At 44.4% G+C, this 19,799-nt stretch overlaps 2 protein-coding genes across 3 annotated transcripts in view; one reads left to right on the top strand and one right to left on the bottom strand.

Annotated features, from left to right (window-relative positions):
- BBC3 (BCL2 binding component 3) overlaps positions 1-5,065 on the bottom strand; it is a 93,349-nt gene extending 88,284 nt beyond the window's left edge. For both annotated transcript variants that reach the window (XM_075836047.1, XM_075836050.1), the window contains exon 1: positions 4,924-5,065. The gene's annotated coding sequence lies outside the window, so the exon portion shown is untranslated. The remainder of the gene's footprint in view (positions 1-4,923) is intronic.
- Positions 4,973-19,799, top strand: part of CCDC9 (coiled-coil domain containing 9) — a 36,865-nt gene continuing 22,038 nt past the window's right edge. Inside the window, exons 1-12 of the mRNA XM_075836045.1 lie at positions 4,973-5,166; positions 6,038-6,086; positions 7,778-7,882; positions 11,460-11,603; positions 13,339-13,746; positions 14,207-14,290; positions 14,949-15,119; positions 15,215-15,396; positions 15,518-15,570; positions 16,974-17,094; positions 17,599-17,707; positions 18,385-18,871. Coding sequence (XP_075692160.1) covers positions 6,084-6,086; positions 7,778-7,882; positions 11,460-11,603; positions 13,339-13,746; positions 14,207-14,290; positions 14,949-15,119; positions 15,215-15,396; positions 15,518-15,570; positions 16,974-17,094; positions 17,599-17,707; positions 18,385-18,871 — 1,867 coding nt within the window. The 5' untranslated portion in view covers positions 4,973-5,166; positions 6,038-6,083. The remainder of the gene's footprint in view (positions 5,167-6,037; positions 6,087-7,777; positions 7,883-11,459; positions 11,604-13,338; positions 13,747-14,206; positions 14,291-14,948; positions 15,120-15,214; positions 15,397-15,517; positions 15,571-16,973; positions 17,095-17,598; positions 17,708-18,384; positions 18,872-19,799) is intronic.

Below are 19,799 nucleotides of genomic sequence, written 5' to 3'. Positions count from 1 at the left end.
TATCACATACCCTTCATGTCCTGGATGGGTCGCAAAAATCTCTTGCAGACATACATAACGCCGATACTATTATATGTTATGAACATGGTCCCAATATATCTCCCAAAGACATTTTTTACGCTTGTGAGACGTATATTTTCCTCTTTCCTGTGGAATCAGCGTAGGCCCCGTCTGTCCTATAAATTATTATCGCTAAAACGGGATAGAGGAGGTTTGGGGCTACCGGACGTGGAGGTGTACTATAAGGCGATTCACCTACAAAGATGGATGGATTTGGTATCGCCGGGGTCAATGGATTGGTGTATAGAACCGGAGACAGCAACCTTAGGTAGAGATTCTTTGAGATTGCTGTGGTTACCCGACCAGAGAGTTCTAAAAACCATCACAAATCCTCTCCTGAAGGGAACACTCTCGGTGTGGATATCGCACAAAGCCGTGAGCATACCTCCCAGGTCGCCTTCGCCGATTATGCCTGCCTCTTTATTACCTTACATTGTTGAATATCAGGATCCCCCACCAGATGATGTATGGGACTTGTTTTTACATATCAATATTTCAGATTTGCTGGAAGCTAATATGGTCCCCTCAACAGCCAAGATTAGATCATTGGTTTCACCGGGCTCTCTGAATTTCCTTCAGATCAATCATGTACAACACGTTTGCAAGACCTTCCTAGCCTCTCAAAAAAGCAGTAGAGAATTGGGGGATTTAGAGAAAATGCTCCTTGTTAAGGAGGTAACTAAATGCAAATTATCTAGAATATACCCCATGCTTCTGGGCTTAGGCACACCTGGGACCCCAACTTTCCTAGTGTCCTGGGAATTGGAACTGAACAAGAAATTCACTGAACAGGAACAGAAATGGGTATTGAGACACTCTCATGGTTTTTCCAGGTGTGTAAAACTTCAGGAAAGCCATTACAAACTATTAACAAGGTGGTACAAGACGCCGGAGCGATTGCACCATCTGGGCTTAGCGGCCTCTAAGTCATGCTGGCGCTGTCAAAGAGATGTGGGGACACTGTCTCACATCTGGTGGTATTGCCCGCTGGTCACAGGCTTCTGGAAAGAGATTTCAGTGGAGATTAACAAAATCTGTAACTCAGACATACCCCTTTCTATAGAATTGGTAGCCTTGGCACTGCCCTCAAAAACATTCAAACCCACTAAAGTACACCTAGCCTCACACTTGATAGCTGCGGCTAAATACTTAATCCCTCTTTACTGGCTGCAAACTGCCTCCCCATCCAAAACACAATGGTTGGATAAGGTTCAGCAGATTTGTAGTTTGGAGGAGTTGACCAGCTGGCAAGAACACACTCATGTAAAATTTTTAAACACTTGGAGACCATGGCTACATTACAGAAAGAGCACACATTGATGGTGTATAAACTTATGTATGAGATGCACAGTAAACTGAAAATTTTTGTATTAAAATGAGTTTGAAAAGAGCTGTAATGACAAATACATGTAAGCTGTATAATCTTGTTAACTTCACCCCCCCCCCCCACTTTTACCCTGGTTTTTCTCACCTCCCCTATTGTACCACGATTTCTTTAAATTTGTATCTATGTCTTAATGGGCTTGAAATGCTTGTCTCTTAGATCTTACCTATTGGGACAATGTACAAATTACATGAAGCTGATGGCCTTTATGTATGTTTCTAATCCCATGTTGCACATGGGCACAGATATGTTATTTGCTTTTATGTTTGTTTTTACTCTTTTGAAAAATAAAAAACAGATTTGACAAAAAAAAAAAAATGGCGACACACAGTGTAGGAGGTTAGACCGTTCAATCCCCTCGTTTCTCCCGGCACTAGCCAGGATAAAGGAGGGGGGATTCTGAGAGCTCACTAGAGCGAGAGATTTTTTCCCAATTTTGCAGCATAAAGCAATGTGGTTGCTTTACCACATGCAATGCTGCAATTTTGGGAATTGCTCCATCTAGTGACCAGCACTGGGAAATATTATAAATTAGAATCTAATTTATAATATTTCCTGACTCGTGAAAAAAATAAAAAAAATTAGAACAATGTTTAATCACCTACAAACTAATTGTTTAACTAAAAAAAAAAAAAAATTTTTTTGCTAACAACACATTCCCTTTAAATCAGGGAAAAAATGAAATTAAAATTAAAGGCAGCCACATCCTTCCCTCCACATCACCGGCACACACAGGGACAGCTGAAGCATTTCTACCGAGCAAAGATCCCACCAGACAGCTTCATGGGTCCCTATAAATTTGACATGGGGAAAGAGGCATATTGGGTTACCTATTCTTAAATCGACTATAACCCAACTTTTCCAAAGTCTAGAATCTTCCCTGTTAGGCAATAGTGGATGTGTCACTGGGTAGCTAGAAAGATTTTCTACGCGGGAGTCGGTGAAGGCTGAGTGACGACCCCTGCAAGAGTTGTGTGGGGATCAGTAGCGTAACTTGAAGCTCCTTGTCCCCAATGCACAATCTATAACAAGACCCCCACTTCCCATTTCTAATACTGTATCTTATGGGTGCGACAGTCATCCTATTGGTTGTCACTCAGCTTTCTCAGAAATGGATATGAACTATGAACTTTATTCACATTGTTGTATCACAGCTGCATATTGATGTGGTACCAAAACATACCAACCAATGAGAAATAATTCTACATTCACACAACAGTGAAAAATGGCCGTGCGAATACTGTCCGGTCAAAAAAAAAAAAAGCACATGTTCCGGGGATTCCGGCATATATGGACAGTTACGTCAGGGGCTCCTCCAAAAGCGGAATCCCTGGCCAGTGCATTGCCATATATGGACAATGAGGTTAGGGGCTCTGAGATACCAAAATCCCCAGCCAGAGCGTCGGCAATGCTCTGGCCGGGGATTCCACTCCTGGAGGGAGCGCCAATGGCGCTATCTACAGGGGGTGGGGGTATGGGTGGCTATATACAGGATGGTGTGCGTGTGGCGCTAACTACAGGGGTGGTGGAGCTATCTTCAGGGGGTGTGGCACTATATGGGCACTATCTACAAGGGACACTGCCGCTATCTACATGGGCACTGTGTGTGGCACGATCTACATGGCCACCTTGGCACTATTCAGGGCTGCGCCCCAACCCGCAATCACCGGGGAGGGAGGGTTGTCAGTGAGAATTGGCAGGAGTGGGGACTGGGGTGAGATGCAAACTGGCAATGACTCTGTGGAGGGGCACCCTGTTCATTCTTTTTTTTGTCCGGGACCCCGATGACAGTACCAGTGGTACTGCCCTGATGGCGGCCCTGGCACTATCTATGTGGGCACTGTGGCACTATTTATGTGGGCACTGGCACTATCTAAAGTGGGCACTGTGGCACTATTTACAGGAGCGTTGCAACACAATCTACTGGGGCACCATGGTGTTTTTAGGGGGTTCAGACAAAAAAACCACTGACAAATTAAATCCATCTGTTTTTTTAACGGCCATGAAAAACGGATGACAAACGACCATTAGAAACGGTGAGATGGACTTGAAATGGATAAAAATGTGGAGACACTGATGCAAAACACCCAAGAAAGTGCCTGTTCACATCAGTGTTCGGATTCCATTCATCAGTTCAACCTTTCTGTCAGAGGAACCGATGAACGGAAAGCCGCACGGAAACTATATCTTCCATTTGCAATACCATTGATTTTAATGGTAATGCTTCAGTTTCAGTATGTTTGTGTTTGTGTCCGTTCCGTAAAGTTTGCAGGCTTTTTTTTCACAAAAACAATAGTACGGTCGACTGTTTCCCTAAAAAAACCCGGAAACATTCCGATGGAAAGGTTGAACGGAAACCAAACGCTGATGTGAACAGGCCCTAAACAAAACTTTTAACAAAAGTCAATTTAAAAAATATTTTAACCTCACATAAAAAAAAAACCTTTAAAATTCTACAAAGCCTTTAAACTTGTCGAAAGGGGTTGGAAATAGAAACGTGATTTGTGTATTTTGACAATATTTCACAGCGTGTGCGGTGTCTGTCACATCACAACGGTAATGCAAATGGAAGAGATAGTTTCCGTTTCACTTTCTGTTCATCGGTTCTCCTGACGGAAAGTGGGAACGGAACTGCTGAACGGAACCCGAACGCTGATGTGAACAGGCCCTAAAACTGACAGTAAGGGCCTGTTCACATCACCGTTCGCTTTCCGTTCCGGGGTTCCGTCGGAGGTTTCCGTCGGGTGAACCCCGCAACGGAAAGTGAAACCACAGTTTCCGTTTCAGTCACCATTGATATCAATGGTGACGGAAACATCGCTAATGGTTTCCGTTCGTCACCATTCCGGCAGGTGTCTGTTTAAACGACGGAATCAATAGCGGAGTCGACTCCGCTATTGATTCCGTCGTTTAAACAGAAACCTGCCGGAATGGTGACGAACGGAAACCATTAGCGATGTTTCCGTCACCATTGATATGAATGGTGACTGAAACGGAAGCTGTGGTTTCACTTTCACTTTCCGTTGCGGGGTTCACCCGACGGAAACCTCCGACGGAACCCCGGAACGCGAACGGTGATGTGAACAGGCCCTTAATCAGTTTTTAATGGCCATTTTTTTTCCCCCACATTAGTGTGAATATAGCCCAAGTACCCCCCCCCCCCCTCCGGCTAAATGGCATGCCACATAATTACTGATTTTTTAACTACATTACCATAATGGTATCCAATCCAGTTTTTGGCACCAAACACACAGCTCTAGTCATAAAATGCCTGTGCTTTTTAATATCAGGGTAATCAGGTTCCCCAGTATATGAACATATTTCTTCACTGTTGTGAAACTACATCTCCCAGCATGCCACATCAGTCTGTGCCAGTCATGGCATGCTGGGAGTTGTAGTTTATTAACAGCAGGAGAGCCACCAGTTGCACGTCTCTGGTTTCAACCATATTTTTTATACTGCAGCTTTTCCGTTCTCACCTCATGATAAGAATGAACGCAACAACAAGCTCACTGCCAGCATCTTGCCCACAATAAACGTGTCCGTAGCTGTGTTCATCGCCTACTCCTTGACGTACTCAACGTCCATTCGCTAATTTCCGACGGGGACGTCACTAGAAGCTCCGCCCTTACACGCTCTGTCGTTGGAGGGGCGTGGTTTAAAGAGGAACACGCATGTTATCGAAGCCGGAAAGCAAAGCAGCGCAGAGCAGAGCAGAGCAGGTGAGTGCGGATTAACCCTTTTATCTCCCGTTGTGTATTGACGAGTGTCGCGAAGTTCTATACAGGGTGTTATCCACATGGGTATAGTGTAGTTAAAGGGGTGGACGGTAGGAGGCAGTCGTGGTGCATGGGGTGTGTGAGTCTTGCATGGTGGCGCAGGTATGGTAAAGCTGGTGATCTGTCTTGCATGATCCTGGGAAGTCTGCCTCATTGGTGGTGTTGTTTGTCGCATATGCTCTGCGTTTTTCCCGGTGCTGGTCCCTGTCGCAGCTATTGGCTGTGGATTCTCCATGCGCAGCAATGGAAAGGTTGAGTCGTACTGATTGTAACAATGATCGGTTTGTCCATAGGGAAATAGTCAATGGTATTAAATGTAACAAAAGTTCTGCAAATGTCCAATATACTTTGTTTCAATACCTCACCATTCCTGCTTGCTGTCAGTGAATGGCACGGCTCTTGTTTACATTGAGTCGGAAATCCTGATCCTAGTCAGAAGCAACCCCCCCCCCCCCCTACTGTGAAATCTACATTTACATCCAGTCTGGACGATCTTCTGAGCTAAATACATCACCTGCACAAGTCTCTCTGTCCTGAGGGTTTGTTACATTTCATCTACACTGATATATTGTACCAGGCTGCAGTCCAGGGCCCACAGATGAGTTTCTAGACAGTGTATAATTGTAGCAAAGTTGAACAATTAATTTGTCTATTCAATGACAGCAAGTGGAGATATTGACAATGTTGAGCAGTGAAAAGAATATTCCTACACTGCAGGTGTTTTCATTTTAGTGGGCGTATGGAAATGGGTTGTTTAGATCGCACAACCCCTTTTAAAGCATTTCATTTAACATTGATCACTTTTGACTTGCAGAAAGAAGACACCCCTGAGAATCTGCCTGTTACCTCGACCCACAGCAATGGTAAAGTTGGCATGAACTTGTGTTATGTGATCCGACTTGCGTCTTAAGGGGCTTTACAGCTTTGAGGACCTCTCTTGTCACTATGCCCCCCACCCACTTTGATCTTGGGGTGCCTGTGTGGGAGCCCCCAGCAGAGCGGCATTAGTGTTTACGCATGACAAGCCACCCAGTATTCATCCTCGGCATAGCTCTCCCCTAGTTCTGAGTTATAGGAGACCCATGAGATCAAAGCCCTATATTTGCTAAATGCGGCCTTAAAGGTTATGGACATTTTTTGCACTGAATTTTTATTATTGTTCATTGGCTTCCTAAATGCGTAATTGAGCAACTTTCTAAATTGTCTACATTAGGCTTCGTTCACATCTGCGCCAGGGTCCCTTTCCGTTAGAGCTTTCCGTCGGAATGGAGCCCTGACAGACACAAACGGAATCCATAGGTATTGATTTCAATGGTGACGGATCCGGTGCCAATGGTTTGTTTGTCTCCGTTGTGCAAGGGTTCCGTTGTTTTGATGGAATTAATACCGTAGTCGACTACTAACCGTTGGCACCTTTTTGGTTTCCGTTTGTGTCTGTCAGGGCTCCATTCTGACGGAAAGCTCAGACGGAACGGAGCCCTAGCGCGGAAATGAACGAATCCTTAAAAATGTCCTGCTGTTTTGCGGCTGTAGGGTCTGTGTATCTCCTGTACATAGTTGGTTGTGCTGATGATTCTGACATAGAGCCCAAAGCACACTGCTCTGGTCAGGGGGAGAAGATTATACACCGCAGATCAGAGTATGGAGAGGGGGAAAAGCATCCAAGTGTTCAGGGAAGGCAAATTACAGAGGCTGTCAGTACCAGAGTGAAGATAGAGAGGAGACACGGCAGTCTGCAAGGGGAGAGATCACACAAACGGTGTAGCACCTGCGGCAGACTCTATGGGTTTTACAAACTCTTCGGTATCTGCTCTTGTCAGCACGAGGGAGAAGAGATCCCTCGTAAGCTACAGAAGACGAAAGCAGTACAGGAATGAAGCTGTGCTAATACATGAGAGCTAGTGAAGCCAGCAGCATCCTTGAACTTACATCCGGCATGTATTACTGGGAGGGACACAACCACATGAGTAAAGCCTGAAACTAGGAGAAGGTGGCAAACTGCATATTAGGGTCTGAAAATGTATGAAGATCGAGGCCTGAAACTCAGTGCAACTTCTTTCTAACTCCAGGTAACCCCTAACATATGTAAAAAAAAATAATAATTCAATGTCAAAGCCTTTAATGGGCAAATATAAAATAGGACCTCAAAGACTGCACAACTACACAAAGGGTCTGTCTGATATAGTCAATGGATCATAGATGGGGATCCTGAGCGGAGCCCCCCCCCCCCTATTTTGTCCATTTGTCCTAATAGGCCAAACGGAAAGGGGTTTTTGAGATGTTCTATACATTCCACTTCTGCCCTCGTCGGCAAAGTAGATCTGGGGTATGTCCTACACAAGTACCTTCATAGTAAATATAGAAGTGTTACTGTATTCTGTGTATAGCTACAGAGAGGAACCCGGACTGGATGCACCCAAGGGAGACCAAGTTGTCCAGAGAAAGTATTCAACACCCCCGAACATCCCTATGTCTCAGGGAAGAAGTGTAGTTTTTGCTTTGCGGTTTTCTTGGTGGGATCTGTTGAATGATGGGAGTGATTGTGTCGTCACAGGCTTCCGTATTAGACATGAAGTCCAAAGAAGAGAAGGATGCGGAGCTGGACAGGAAGATTGAAGCTTTGCGTAAGAAGAATGAAGCTCTTGTCAGAAGACACCAGGTAGATATACACTCAGCGTCATGTAACCTGAGCAGGGTGTGCGCCTTTCAGCCTCTATTAATAAGCATATATTATTATTATTATTATTATTCCAGGTGTAGTTCAGGTATATAATGTATATTGGTTATATAATGTACCGGTCTATGATAAAGCAGATGGATGGTGTTAAAGGGAATGTATCTCCTATATGGTTTTTTTTTTTCCTAATTTTGTTTTTATTTGTATATCCTTTTGGGCGCAGTCATCTTGCCTGAGCTGCTGCCAACATCACTTAGAGATATGCTTTACAGCAGACTTATATGCCATAAAAACCTCTGTAGAGAACGGGCCCCTTTGACTTCTATGGGCGAGTTTTCTAGGCATTCTCTGTGACCTGTGCAGAGGTCATTGTGCAGGGAGGGGGAGGAGGGGAGCTGTGTCCATCACCTATTGTCAATGATGGATCCTGTGTTATCTATATATAGATGTTACCTGTCAGTGTAATCCTGCCTGTGATGATAATGACTGCTGAGAAGCGATATCGACAGAACAGGAAGGGTCAGTCTATTATGAATAGTGGATCCTGTGTTATCTGTATAGAGGTCTTATTATCAAAGGCAGGATTACAATGACGGGTAATCAGATGACTGCTGAGAAGTGATCTCTACAGAACAGGAAGGATCAGTCTATTGTGAAAGGTGGATTCTGTGTTGTCTATATATAATGGTTACCTGTCAGTGTAATCCTGCCTGTGAGGCCCCATGCACACGACCATATATTTCATTCGTAATTCTGGACCCATTCATTTCTATTGGCCACGGACACCTTTCCGAATTTTTACGGATGGGCGTCCATGCTGAAAAAAATTATAGATCCTGTACTATTCTTGTCCGTAATTATGTCAGACTCTCCCAAAGAAGCCTATGGGCGCTTCTGTAAATACGGACGGCTACAGACGTGCATCATTTGCAGCCTCCCTCTTACTACGGACCGTATGTGCGGATACCGTGCCGTACATACGGATAAGTTATGGATGACTAGGGATCCGGATTTACGGACCGGATTTACAGATGAAAATACGGTTGTGTGCATGGGGGCCTGACGATAATGACTGCTGAGAAGTGATCTTTACAGAACAGGAAGGGTCAGTCTATTATGAATGGTGGATCCTATGTTATCTATATAGAGGTGTTATCTGTCATTGTAAGGGTATGTTCACACGGCTTAGCAAAATATGTCTGAAAATATGTAGCTGTTTTTAGGCGAAAACAGCTCCTGATTTTCAGACATTTTTGTAGCAAGTCGCGTTTTTCACGGTGTATTTTACGGACGTTATTGGAGCGGTTTTCCAATGGAGTCAATGAAAAACGGCTCCAAAAACGACCTGCACTTCTTTTTCGCAGGCGTCCTTTTTTACGCGCCGTATTTTGACAGTGACGCGTAAAATAACACCTCGTGGGAACAAAACATTGTAAATCCCATTGCAAGCAATGGGCAGTTGCTTGTAGGCGTAATGGAGCCGTTTTTTCAGGCGTAATTCGAGACGTAAAACGCCAGAATTACGTCTAAAAACAGTGCGTGTGAACATACCCTAATCCTGCCTGTGATGATAATGAGATGACTGCTGAGAATTGATCTCTACAGAACAGGAAGGGTCAGTCTATTATGAGACTCAGTGGCCAGAGTGAAAACTGCAAGATTTTAGGATTATTGTTTTAGGGTAGGAAAACACACCGTGTAAACACTGCAGATTTTCCGCAACGGATTAATTGTGGAAAATCTGCAGTGTGTTACAGAAGCACCAGTGTGAGTGAGATTTCAACAAATCTTGTCCCCAGACTGCGGAAAAATTTAGTCGGAAAAAACTCACACAAATTGACCTGCGGTGCAGTTTTTTCGAGTAAGGGAAAAAAAAATAAAGTTATACTTACCCAGAGTTCCCTGCTTCTCCAGTCTGGCCTCCCTGGATGATGTTGCGGGCCATGTGATTTGCTGCAACCAATCACAGGCTGCAGTGATCACATGGCCTGCAACGTCATCCAAGGAGGCCTGAGCGGTCGTCAGAGGAGGGAGAGGGTGGTAAGTATGTGCGATTAATATACGCAGCAGAATTTTACGCCCGAAAAAACGCGTTTTCGGACAGCATTCCCTGCGGTGTTCAGGCCGGATGTGCTGCGCAGCTTGACAGTGTATCAGCCCTGTCCGCGCCCTGTGTGTTCCTACCCTTAATATAGATAATGACATAGAAAATACAATGGACAAATCACCAACAATTCTTAAAATATATTTTAACAAAAAAACTTGGAACAATAGGTCATTGTCTGATTACACATTCCCATTAACAGCCTGGTACCTTATATGATCACCCACCCTATGCTCCCTTCTAAGCCCCCTATTCCTGGGGTGATGCCAGTCTGGGTTTACGCACGCAGATTCCTGCCAGGCAGACGTCCTTATCGGGACAACGGTCTGCACTCTGTATTTACACAAATGTTTTGCTGGGACGGGAACATGCGAAATTGTTCCCGTTCAATATAAAATAAATCCCTGCTATTCCCCGTAATTGGTTTCCCCTCCCATCACCGTTAACGTAATACTGTCCTATAAATGTTTATGTGTGTCCTATAAGGATTGGATCCCTACTACAATCCTCATTTGTAATTCTGCTTTTGTTGCCCTTGATGTCTGAAGCATTCTACAATGTAACTTTCTGACTTCTCAAATTAATGTGTAAATCTACCCTTTCATTACTAGAATAGTCGTCTTGCCTATCGTAGTAAAATAATAATAATAATAAAAAAAAAATAATGGCATGCTCCGGACAAAACTGATACCGTCCAATGCCTAATGCAGGGCCAAAGGGGGCGAAGCGTGACCGGTGGATTTAGAGTGTAACTAAACTGAAACTTTTGATATGTCATAGTGTTATGGCAGAAGTTTTGATTGGTGAGGGTCCAAGCACTGAGACCCCCCACCCCACCGGCAGAAGCATTTGGGTGAGCGCTGTGCTGCTTTTGTTTCTGATTGGCTTTCCTCAGAGCGACATACGGGCTAATAGAAAGTCTGAGTCTGTACACCGCTCGCTCAGCTTTCCGAGGAAAGCCGATTAGAAGCTAAGAGGCACAGCGCACATCTGAGGGTGGAGGTCTCAGTGCTTGGACCCCCACCATTCAAAACTTCTGACATGTCAAAAGTATAGTTACCCTTTTAAAGAACTCCAATGAGTACACACTTTAGGGCCGCACGATTTTGCAGCACGGGGATCAGTGCTTAGCACTATTGCCCTGCAACGCTGGGGTCCTGGGTTCAAATCCAACCAAGGACAACATCTGCATGGCGTTTGTATGTTCTCCCCGTGTTTGCGTGGGTTTCCTCCGGTTACTCCGGTTTCCTCCCACACCCCTAAAACATACCGATAGGGAATTTAGATTGTGAGCCCCAATGGGGACAGTAAGTATTGACCTCTGTACTGCACTGCAGAATATGTTGGAGCTATATAAGAAACAGAAATAATAATAATCCCTGTGCACATTATCCAAAGCGGAGCATATATGTGTTGGGTATGAGGGCGTCTCACAGATTTTTCTCTCCCTCCCAGATGATTGAAGAAGACCGCAAGATGGCTGAACAAGAGGGGATTGCTGTGACCACCCCAAGAAAAACGAAACCCCTAGATGGCGAGCCAGACAAAGCTCGGAAGGAGAAGGAGAATTTCTCAATCACTCTGGATGTTTCTGCCGGGGTGAGGGTGACTTCTATACATCAAGTATAAGCTGGCCATTATAAAGTACACGTAGTAGTAGGAGGGTCTGGGATTTTTACTACAACATCCATAAGAAAACACGTTTTGCACCATCTTATTATACTAGGATCCATCATGTTGGGACAACATCATTTACGAATCTGCTTGCTTTCAGTGAATTGAAAAATTCTTGTTTACATCCAAAGGCTGAAAGCCTGTATAGAACTAATATTATTTACAAGTGCAGTTTGATACGTTATAAGTAAGATTTAGCAGTCGGACGCCCAGGACATGGGAGAGATCTGTGATGTCTTAACCTCACAGCTGGTGCATAGATTGAGGGTAAGGTCCCACGGAGTGGCATTGACGTAGCCACGATGGGTCTGACAGTCCCGTCGCCACCTTGTTTGATGCGGCTGTCAAGTTGCTAGTTAATGACTGTTTTCCTTCAAAATCGTACGGCCATAAAGGGAGTATTGATTAATGGCTGCACAACTTTGAAGGGTATAGCCATTTTACCCACAGCAACGAGTGGCCACTAACTAGCAACTTGACAGCCACACCGAATAGAGTGCCGATGTGGCTGCTGGACACATCGGGATCACGTCAATGCCGCTCCATGCAGCCTTACCTTAAGTCTGCAGCTGTCTGGGTTAGGACCGGTTTCCATACACTGAATGTAAAAAATATTTCTAATCAATGACTGCATGCAGAGATGTTAAAAGTTGTGAGCGAATGAAACACAAAGCTGGGTAACTTTTATTAATACAATGTACAAGCTTTATTTTCATGACACTGGAAAACCCGTTTCCAGGTGATGAAGACTTCCGGACTTGTTTTGTGTCATCTGTGCAAATAGCGGTTTGTCTGGATGGTTAGGTGGTGGATATTTTCTACAGTGATAAGACGTAGCGGTCAGGCATTTGCACAGAGATTGCCAAAAATTCCAGAATATCCAGAGGGATATACTATATTCGGGCTTGTTCACACAGTGCGGAATTGCATGTATTTTTTTATGCCAAAGTCCGGAATGGAACCTAAACAGAAGAAATATGTAACGGAAGGCCTTAAAGTGTCTCCCCTCCTGGATCAAATTCTGGGTTTGGCTAAGAAAAAAAAAAAAGCATGCTCCAATGCATATAGAATGAAAAATAAATAAAAATGTCAATAGCTTTGATTCAAAATATCCTATAATTTTATGTATACAGCTCCTGGTCTGCGTCTCCATGGTTACAGGCCACAAATTAATCCTGTATCGTCTGATCGTGCTGTCCTGTTACACATAGACATAGACTTTTAAAGGGGTATTCCCATCCACAGGATATGCCATAAATGTGTCTATAGCCGTGAACCCCTGCACCTATGTGGAGAACGGGGGTTCCCCGCCCCTCATCCCACCTTGTGAGGTGACCACTGTTGGCTGTGTCCAGGCGTAGAATGAATGGAGAGGGGGCCGCATGTGCTCATGGCTCTCTCCATTTAGTTCTATGGGAGTTACGGGGAAAAAAACGAGCTGGGACCGGCACCTGTCACACGTTTATGGCATATCCTGTGGAAATGCCATAAATGTGTGAGATGGGAATACCCCTTTAATTCTGGCATTAACATTATCCACATGAGTAGCATATAAGATACCCTGAAAATCATTTGCTTATTAGTATTGTGATGTCTCTAAATGTCACCTGACAGAAACGGGAAATCCTTTTTTCTTCTAACACAATCCGTCTTATTTCAGGAGAAGAGAGTAGTAAATGATGGGAAATCGCCCAAAGCCGTGCCTACTTCTCCTCGCTCTGAAACCTCTCCGAGAAGTCCCACTCACAGGACCAGCGGCCGCACGGGACTTTACTCAAGTGGGCGAATCCCCCAAGATGATAAACCTCAGGAACCGTTTAAAGGAGAGAGTGATGGCAGTCATCCATCTGAAAGACCATCAAGGGGAAGGAGGAATCCAGTCCCGGATATGCCAAAGAGAAGTCCAAGGATTCCGAATGATGATTCTCCTGGAGACCGATGGATGGCATCCCCCAGAGGAGCAGAGAGGGGTGGAAGAGCTCCAGCCAGGGGCGGTGGAATGGGAGGCAGAGGCGGGGGTCCTGCAGGACTGGTGGATGGAGGTCCAGGACCTGACAGAAAAGTAAAGGTATTAGAATTGAGCTTCTTGTAATTTTCTCCAATTTATTTGAGAACAGATATGGGGGCTCTGGCTCTGCTCAACTCATCCAAGAAGAGAACACCGGGGGCTCAGTGGGTAGCACCTTTTTGCAGCACTGGGGTCCTGGGTTTGAATTTCACCAAGGACAACATCTGCATGGCGTATGTATGTTTTCCCCCGTATGCGTGTCAGTTTCCTCCTGCGCTCTAACAACATACAGATAGGTTAAATTGATCTTCTTGTGTCTGCTATATGTGACTTTTGGATTGTCGGACTGATGTGAATGGAAACTATCTTTGTACAGTTCTGCAAAATATGTTGGAGTTATATAAGCAATGAGAAATTAATACTCTGTCCTGCGTGTTGAAGTGAGGCTGATGCAAATCTTAATAAAATGTACACGCAGAATAGCCTGTAATTGTGTTTTGTTTTTTTGTTTTTTTTTCAGGAATGGGAAGAGAGAAGGAAACAGAATATAGAAAAGATGAATGAGGAGATGGAGAAGATTGCAGAATATGAACGGGGCCAAAGGGTAAGCATTAGCCTGTGTCCCTCCCATCGCTTAGTGTCATTCTGGGGCTACATGGGTGACTATACTTTTAGAAGACCAACTGTAATGTAAAATATTGATAGATATTCATAGGTGACTTTTTTTTTTTTATAGCCGTCTAAATTCTGCTGGTCGTCAGTGGAAACGGTCAACAAGCTTGTTGTCAGACACACCCCTAACAGCTTAGCTGAGCTTATATAATGCAAGGGATGGCTAAAATTTCCTACATAAGATGGCTGCACATTGCCTGGTGTAAAGACGACCCTTCACAGAATGCAAATCACCACAGCAAGCTCTGAGTTAGCAAAGAATACTGGGAGATTTCAGCTCTGAAGCCTGCAGAATTATGAATTCAGCTCGGCACTATAGTACAGGTCCTCAGGATCCGTAATTTAGTTACAAATGTGCTTTTTTTTTTTTATATGCATATTAATCTTGCATGTAAACTGTGAACACGATCTTTTAGTTTCACTCGTTTAATGTGACTTTTTTTTAAGAACACAAATGTTATCTACACAAGGCTGGGTGTGAAGCTCGGCTTTATCGCCAACCACACATCACCCTTGTACAAAGTGCTATACACGAGTGAGCTCTTCCTTATAAATTCTTTGGTGCAACTGAATGTTTACATTTCTTGTAGGGCGGAGTCCGGGAAAAAAATCCAATCCGCAATTTCCTTGATGACCCCAGAAGAACAGGCCCCATCATAGAAGTTGACAGGAAGGAGGGAAGCCGTAGACACATTAGAAATTGGGGTGGCCCTGATTTTGAGAAAGTTAAAACTGGTATGGACCGGGAAAAGGAAAGTCATGTAAGTTTGATTCTCAAAGACGTGTGCGGTGAAGGTTTTTGTATTTAGTTAATTGCCGCTTGTGCCCCATTTATCACATTGACGTTTAATTAAAGGGACGGAGACCTGGAGGAAAGAATCAAATGGATATGACCATGTCAATGACCGGCAAAGAGCGTGCAGAATATGTACGGTGGAAACAAGAGCGAGACCAGATTGATCAGGAGAGGCTAGCACGGCACCGAAAGCCCACCGGACAGTGGAGGCGAGAGTGGGATGCAGAAAAAACTGATACTATGTGAGTAGCCAGAATGATTTATGTAGATGTTGCCCACTAAACGTCATTATTAACATGTACGATCTTTAACCTGTGACTTTTTTTTTTTTTTTTTTTTTTTTTTTTTTTTTGCCCTGGACAGGTTTAAAGAGGGTGGTACACCAAATGTAGAGGAAGAACCAATTAGCAGAAGAGGTGAATATTGTCTTATTTCTACTCGTGACCTGTTCTATAAGAAGGATTCCACCATTATACTTTGAGTTTCTCATCATTGTAAGACTTTTACCTTCTGTCAGTGAATGGAAACATTCTAGTTTACATTCAGAGGCTGAAAACCTATCGTGATCCTTTCCATGCCTAAAGGTATCCTGTCAGCGGTTTTGAGTCCTCCAAACTGCTGTCAGTGCAATATAAAGGAGCGGGAGGGCAATGTAACATTACATTTTTATCTCTGTCACTAAGTTGCATGACCGAGAAATCAATGTTTAATGCCCCGGACACCAAGGTCGCAAGTGCTCCTTGGTTGTACTCGCTGCACACAGCCAACACCGTCCCCTCTGCTCTGATTGACGGCTCTAGTGGTCTCCTGAGCAAACCGTGGCACTTGCAAACGCTGCGCAGAGGGAATTCCTGGTCATGTAACTTGCAACCCAAACCAATGCCCTTCTCTCGTATATAGCGCGGATTTAAGGTCTCAAAACTACTGACATATTCCCTTTTAAAGGGTAATTAAACTTTCAAAAAACTTTTGACATACATTGTGACATGTCAGAAGTTTTTAACTGGTGGGGGTCTGAGCACTGAGACTCCCACCGATTGCTAAAATTAAGCGGCAGAAGCGCTCGGGTGATTGATGTGCCGCTTAGTTTCTGATCGTTGTTTCTTGGAAAGCCGGGCAAGGGGTGTACGGGCTCATAGAGTTTCTATTGAGCTCGTACACCACTTGCTCGGCTTTCTGAGAAAAGCCTTCAGAAACAAAGCGGCACAGCGCTCACCCGAGCGCTTCTGCCACTTAGTTTTAGCGATCTCGGTGGGGGTCTCCGTGCTCAGACCCCCACTCATTAAAACTTCTGACGCGTCACTATGCACTTCAAAAGTATTTTGAAAGTTTAGGGACCCGCACATGTCTCTAGAACATGGCCCTATGAAAACCCCGTTCTACTGCTCCTGTGTTCGAGCCGACGTGTGTGATTCCCGACCGTGAAGAAGAAAACTCACTGAGCTACGCGGTTTCCGTAACTACCATTCAGTTCTATGGGACTTCCGGAAACAGTGTAGCTCAGTGAGTTTTCAGTTTTCTTCGTGGTTGGGAAACCTATGTGTCTGCCCGAACATAAAGCGGTAGAACAGGGTTTATGGGGTGCTGTTCTAGAAAGATGGGTGCGGGACGTCCCGCACCTATCTGGCATTTGACATTTTCTGTGTAAAACCCCTTTAAAGCTGCAAGTGTATTAGAAAGTTGTAGAACTTGTTGTTATAAAACGAATAAAAGCAAAATAAGCTCCTACATGATGATCATGGAGGCAGAACTCTGAGGATGTGACCTAAGGGTGTGTGATGCTGGTTTCTATTTAATGCTTTGCTTGTTTCTCTTACAGACCAAGGGAAACGAGGGGCTCCCAAACCACCCACTATGGCCGAGTTCCTTTCAGAGAACCTTAAAAGACCAGCACAAAGGAGGAATCCGACTAGAGGCCGGGCTGGGCATAAACCTTACAGGTGGGTTTAAGGCTACGGTAGAAAAACGTCCACCCTAAATAATTTGGTGGACCTTCATTATTATATAAGGGTATTGCTTAAGTTGCAATTGACTAATCTATTTGTATTATCAAAACTGCTTCGACTTGGCTGCGTTACAATGCGGCAGCAGACCGTCTTATCGGAATTGAATTTCCTTGCTGTAATCTTGTCAGAAGAGGGCTGTTTTATGAAAGCCTGTTTATGCTGCTGCATAGATGGGAATATCTGCAGGTTTATCCCTGCTGATAAAGGGATCCGTTCTGATGAACAGAATATATTAGAAAATTGCTGTTTATGCAGTTGTCTTTTATATAGGAGTGTAGGTGAAAGTGAATTCACAATGAATGTATATAAATGGTCACAATGAAAAGACTGTTTCCGTAATAGCGAGTGTGTATGGAGCTGTACTTGTAGCAGAAATTGCTTGTGCTGAGGATCTAAAGGGAATTTGGCTAAAGTCATGTTTTTCACGTTCTTTTACAGCATGCATGACAGCCGGTGGGAAGATGATGATGATGACTATGTTGAAAATGAAAAGCAGAAACCTCTGCCATCAGAGGAGAAAGAGAAGGAGACTTGTGTGGAGAAGTCTGTAAGTTTCAAGAACGGCTTTTGGAATTGGGTCATTTTAAAGGGTTTTTCGTGATTTTGCATTGATGGCCCTTATGTGTGATTTAATATGGGGATCCACACCGGCGACTCCTATGATAAGCCGAATAAAGAGGCAGCGGCACTAGTTGGAGCGCTGTAACCCCTTCACTGCAGTACTCAACACGATGATGTTCGTATGCGTGTGGCTGTATCTAGTACTACAACTCAGACCATTTAAGCGCCATGTGAATGGATGTTCTGTGTTTGGTACTGCAGAGAAGGGGCCTTCGTTTTTCTGATTTTTAAGGATAGGTCATGGATGTAGTTGGCTCTTTTCTGGAGGACACCTCCTGGCATCCTCATCGAGGTTGCAGACCTGTACTCTGTGGTGGCCAAGCTGTATTGCTGCGTCGTCTTGTATTAAAGGCATCTGTTACTGAGCAAAACAATCAGGTGGTCTCGTGCTCCCCGGCTAGATGTCTGGTTTGGTTAACTATTTCCATTACCCCTTTGTGGATTTTAGGGATCTCCATATCAGCCATGTGTATATTGTGCTGTCCATCCAACCTGTCTGCGTAATCGATCACATCTGTATTCCTTGTGCCATTAGAGAATGTGTGGTTACAAACCGAATGTAACTGGGTAATATCCCATTCGTCTTGCTTTGATCTATTACAGGAGATAAAGAAGGCAGATGAGCCAAAGAAACAGACATCAGTAGTTGTGACAGATGAAAAGATAAATGAAGAAAAAAATGAAAATATAGAAGATGATGGAGAATGGACCTCTGCTAGCGGGGAAGATGATGTAGATGATGATGATGAGGAGGAGGAAGATGATTCTTTAGAAATTGAGGAAGATCTTACCAGTAAGGATCTCCACAAAGCTCCTCCAGCCACCCCAAAAGAACAAAGGCTACCAAAGAACGTGGAGACCCCTAAGCTGACGATGCCTCCACCCGAAGTGAGCACTGATGAGCGAGCCGTGGAGTCCAAACCCACCAGCCCATTCTCCCCAGAAGGACACTGTCCAGTAACCGACTGGGGAGAGGAGATGGAACTGCTGTCGCCTCCAGGTAGTAGCAACGAGGACAGTCCTCCCCCGGCCAGCAATACCAGGGATTTCAATGAAGACGCAAAATCTGAAGGGAACTTTTCAACCTCAGGTCAGTGATTTATTAAGGAACAGACTTTTATGCGCTGTACTGATGTCTAGTGTCACAAATTATGGTAAAAGGAGTCTCCTACATTGGGATAAATGGATGAATGAAAAGCTTCAACCTACATCAAAGACAGTGTCCAGCTGTAAGGAACAGTTACCTGACTGTGCCCCTTTAAATAAGGGCATCTGTTGGATGTCCTAATAAAGTTAAAAGGGTTTTCCAGTCATCAGAAATTGATGGCCTATCCTCAGGATTGGCCATCAATATGTGATCGGCGGCCCTGACTCCCGGCACCCCGCCTATCAGCTGAAGGGGCCGCGGCGCTCGGTGAGCTCTGCTTTACCTTCATTACTGTCGCTTCTAGTACTGTGAATCGCCGATTTACTTAAATGGGAGAAGACTCTAATACTGTGAACCACTGCTACAAGTGTGTCGCGATTCACAGTACAAGTAGATAAGTAATGAAGGGGAAGCAGCGCTCGTACGAGCACCGTGGCTCCTTCAAAACAGCTGATCGGTGGGGGTGCTGGGAGTCGGACCCTCCCCGATCAGATATTGATGGCCTAGTCGGATAACTAAACAACTCCTTTAACCTAAGGTACTTCTAAGATTCTCCTGTTTTTGCTCCCAAAGTCTATATGTAAATTATGCACACCACCTGAAAATTCTCTTCGCATTGGCCGCTTATGCGTAGTGTTCTTTAGTAAATTTTAGAGTAAGCCCTCTCCCCATCCCCAACCATCAAGGGAAGGATAATTTATTATGTATGGGTAATGCTTACCTACCAAGTATTATCTTCATGTTGCCTGCTTTTCAGCATTATCCCTCCCCATGCTTTACACTGCAGCTCTGTGTGCTCAGATTGGCTCCTGTGTATAAGCACAAGCTCAATGGGAAGTCAATTTATAGAGCGCTGATATCCCTTTTATAG

Source organism: Rhinoderma darwinii, chromosome 8 (genome assembly GCF_050947455.1).
Source record: "Rhinoderma darwinii isolate aRhiDar2 chromosome 8, aRhiDar2.hap1, whole genome shotgun sequence".
In the NCBI taxonomy this organism is placed as follows: domain Eukaryota; kingdom Metazoa; phylum Chordata; class Amphibia; order Anura; family Rhinodermatidae; genus Rhinoderma; species Rhinoderma darwinii.
This window is presented reverse-complemented; position numbering and strand designations above follow the sequence as displayed.